Genomic DNA, 3,364 nt, shown 5'->3' with positions numbered 1-3,364 from the left:
GGCTGCAGTTGGATGATATTGAATGAGACGGTACCTGTGTGAGCTATGTCACCAAACTCCTTTTTGCTCAGCGGTAAGAATAATAAGAAATAACCTACAGTTTTTGTGACAGGTCTGCACTTGTGGATGTAGAAGACGGGGGCTTGTGATGGCTGGATAGTGATACCAGCCTTATACCAGGTAGTTCATCCACCATTTTCTAAAAAAGCAGCAAGGATGTAGGTGTGCAGCCTTATTCTGGCTGACTTGTGACATGTCAGTCAGGCTTGTGAAGTGGGGTATTGCACTATTCACCATTTTGCCCTCTGCTGAGCAGTTAGCTGGCTCCAGAATGGCGACAGACAGGTGACACATTGTTGAATCAATGTCACAGCTGGTGATTCAGGCCTCATCTTCTGTAGGGCCCTTTTAAAAGATGAACCCTTTGTGAATAGAACAGCTACATATTGTATTTCTTAATACCGGAACAAGAATGGAAGCGCTTGTCATGTTCTCTGCCACTTCATTAGTCACTTAAAGCTAAATTGAGGCGGAAAAAGGACAGTAAGGCCATTATATACTTTATGCCGAGCCCCCATAGTATTAAATTGATTCATACTGATTGACTTGGCACATACATGCACATTTTTTGTTAGTTGATTCCTTAAAACACGTTTGTCAAGCCTAAAGCGCCCATAAGAGGTATTCACCTGTGTTCATAGAGTGAGGGTTATAGTAAATAATCACTGTGTTCCTACTGCAGCAGGTTTGGCATGAATATCGGGATATTATGAAAAAACGACACTGTTTTGACACAGTCCTTGCGCTCATTAGTTTGGTTGTGGCCTGTAGATTGGTTTGACAGCTCTGAGCAGGTACCATAAAAGTCCTGTCATATATTGTTTATGGTTTGCTCTCATTTTCACATCATATTTGCATCTTGTGAGCCAACACAACGCAGAAGCTCATTTTATGCACTATATTCAGTAGCAGTGCAATGTGCTCATGGTGCCATGCATGGCTTCCCCAAATTAATTAGAAGAAGGCAACACTAAGGACTCTTGGCAAATTAGTGTCATTAGTGAGGAGAATTATGGTGTAATGATCAGCGCCTAGTTTTCTGGACAATGTTTGAAATAAATGTGATTCAAGTTTCTGAGGAAAATAAAAAGGTCAGAGGAAAGGCAATGAGAGCACAAACTGGGAAATGTCAAATGAAACTGACTGTGTTTGTGTGTGTGTTTGTGTGTCCATGTGTATTCCTTTAAGTGAACTTTATTTACAGTGTGGTGATATTGACATGGTGTAAGATTACCATTCAAAGTTTGCCTTTTGTTTACACTGTTTTGAACTGAAAGTCTGATCTCCGAAAAACCTGTTGGGATAATGCTCAGGGGAATTCTATGATATATCTGTGCTCTGCAACCATGATCAGAAAGCTGTTGAAGAAAAGTAAAGTAAGGAGTAGATTCTGTGGGAGAAACTGACCTTGAAGAGACGCAATATGTTGGCTACCATGATTGACACGGAGCTGGCAGATGCACCAATCACTCCCACCACTCTCTCAGGCTTAGTGATGATGGGCGGCCCTCCGCTGAGACACTTGACATCAGTTGAATCTTTCTCAATCAGTGCCTGAACAAATGTCAGCGACTGTTCCAGAGCATGGGTGTCCCGGGAGCATGTGTCCAGGATACGTGCCCCCAGAGTGATATTAGGCAGCAGCTCATTGTCATTATTGATACGATCCAGGGCAAATAACATGGCCTCCAACCTATGGATCCCTTTCTCCTTCTTGAGCTCTCCACAAGCTTTGCCATCGTTTCCCCTTGCATGCACTGGGAACAGTCCACCCAGAGAAATGTCGCCATCAATGCGTATTGAATTGAGGTGTGTGTGGCCTGGCATTTTGGGTTTGGCTGCCAAGGCGATCAAGAAATAACAAGCCAGCAGCAACACCCAGCAGCAGACATTTCTGTGGCAGCCAATCCACGCTTTCTCAAAGCCTCCTCGCAGAGTCATAATGAAAGGCTAAATCCGCATCCAAATACAAATTCAAGTCCTTTGAAAATGAAAGAGGTGTGCACACATATACCCACACACACATACAAATGTCCTGAAGGTAAGCCGCAGTATTTTTCAGAGAACGGTTGTCTTCAGAAGCCTCTTCTCATGGTTTCTAGCTCTGACACAAACTCGTTATTACTAATTATGCAGCCTCTCTCTCTTTATCGCTTACTCTTTCTTCTTTCCCCTTTGTGTTTCACTCTTTTTCTGCACCTGAGAGTGCTGGCTACATGCAGTAACTAAACAGTACAGGGTGAGTTGAGCCGAGAGTCCACAGTGAGCGTTCTCATAAGGCAAGAACAAAGGTGTGAAGTTAGCCTCTCTTCTCTGCTTCTCCAGAATCACTTGGGTGCATTTAGCTCTCCTCTTGGTCCTTCAAGCAGGCAGGAAGCCACAAGAGGACCCAGTGGGTTCTACAGCAGGCTCCTGCAAAGAGAGAGGAGAGGTGTTAGACACCAAGGAAACAACAGAAAGAGCAACTCTTTATTTTCTACAAAAAAAGGGAAGTAAAAGATTAAATGGAATTGCACTGATCTTATCAACAATCAATGTGTTTATGCAGGGAGTTTGCCTTGTATTAGTCTCCCACACAGTCAAGGTTTTGTCTTTGTTGTGTAATCTCCCACCGAGCCCTACTTAAGTCAGTGGATGGTAGATGCTATGTCATGCTCTTGATATTTTAACTGACATATTTAGAACTGCACACAGAATATTTGCATTCATTGGACAGTCAGAGTTCCCAAACTAGTTTGAATCTCAAAATTCAAGCAGAGATAATACCTGGACCCAGCTCTCCACACAGGAAATCTGTTCTGTGTTGCACCCATGCCTCAACTGCTTTCAGAGCACTGCAATGAATTATTTCTGTGTGCCTTGAGCATAACTGATTCGCTGCTGCTTGGCACCATTCCATAGACTTCATAACCGCACACTGCTCTGCTCATGTAGATCCTCTCCAGAGTGTTTTACCAAAAGGTTATGAAATATAGAGCTAAATTAAGAACATGGGATTCTGATAATCAAGGAAACATTTTTCCTCGAGTTATGAACATATCTGCACATCTCATCCCTTGTCTGTCTTTGTTGTTGTATCAACAGTGATACTGGATACTATATGTGTGTGTACGTGCTCTCAACAGTAGGCTGACTTCCTCCACAGTGCCAGACTAGTATAACAGTGACTCTGGAAACAGTGGGAGAGGCCTGCAGCTCTCTCTCTCTCTCTCTTAATTGACCATCACACACATATATTGGTCAGGCTTTACTTCATGCTGCTTTTGTATGTTACCATACAGCCTCCCGCCGTGGTTTAGCCTGT

General features: G+C 43.2%; 1 protein-coding gene across 1 annotated transcript in view; it reads right to left on the bottom strand.

The window, feature by feature from the left end:
- Positions 1-2,001, bottom strand: part of LOC118324458 (metabotropic glutamate receptor 4-like) — a 113,167-nt gene extending 111,166 nt beyond the window's left edge. Inside the window, exon 1 of the mRNA XM_035656810.1 lies at positions 1,468-2,001. Within this exon, the coding sequence (XP_035512703.1) occupies positions 1,468-2,001 (534 nt within the window). The remainder of the gene's footprint in view (positions 1-1,467) is intronic.
- Positions 2,002-3,364: the final 1,363 nt, after the last annotated feature.

This window comes from Morone saxatilis, unplaced genomic scaffold (assembly GCF_004916995.1).
Source record: "Morone saxatilis isolate NCDOM2014 unplaced genomic scaffold, NCSU_SB_2.0 Contig15, whole genome shotgun sequence".
Taxonomy (NCBI): domain Eukaryota; kingdom Metazoa; phylum Chordata; class Actinopteri; family Moronidae; genus Morone; species Morone saxatilis.
The sequence above is the reverse complement of the archived record's forward strand: the minus strand, read 5'-3'. Positions and strand labels throughout refer to the sequence as shown.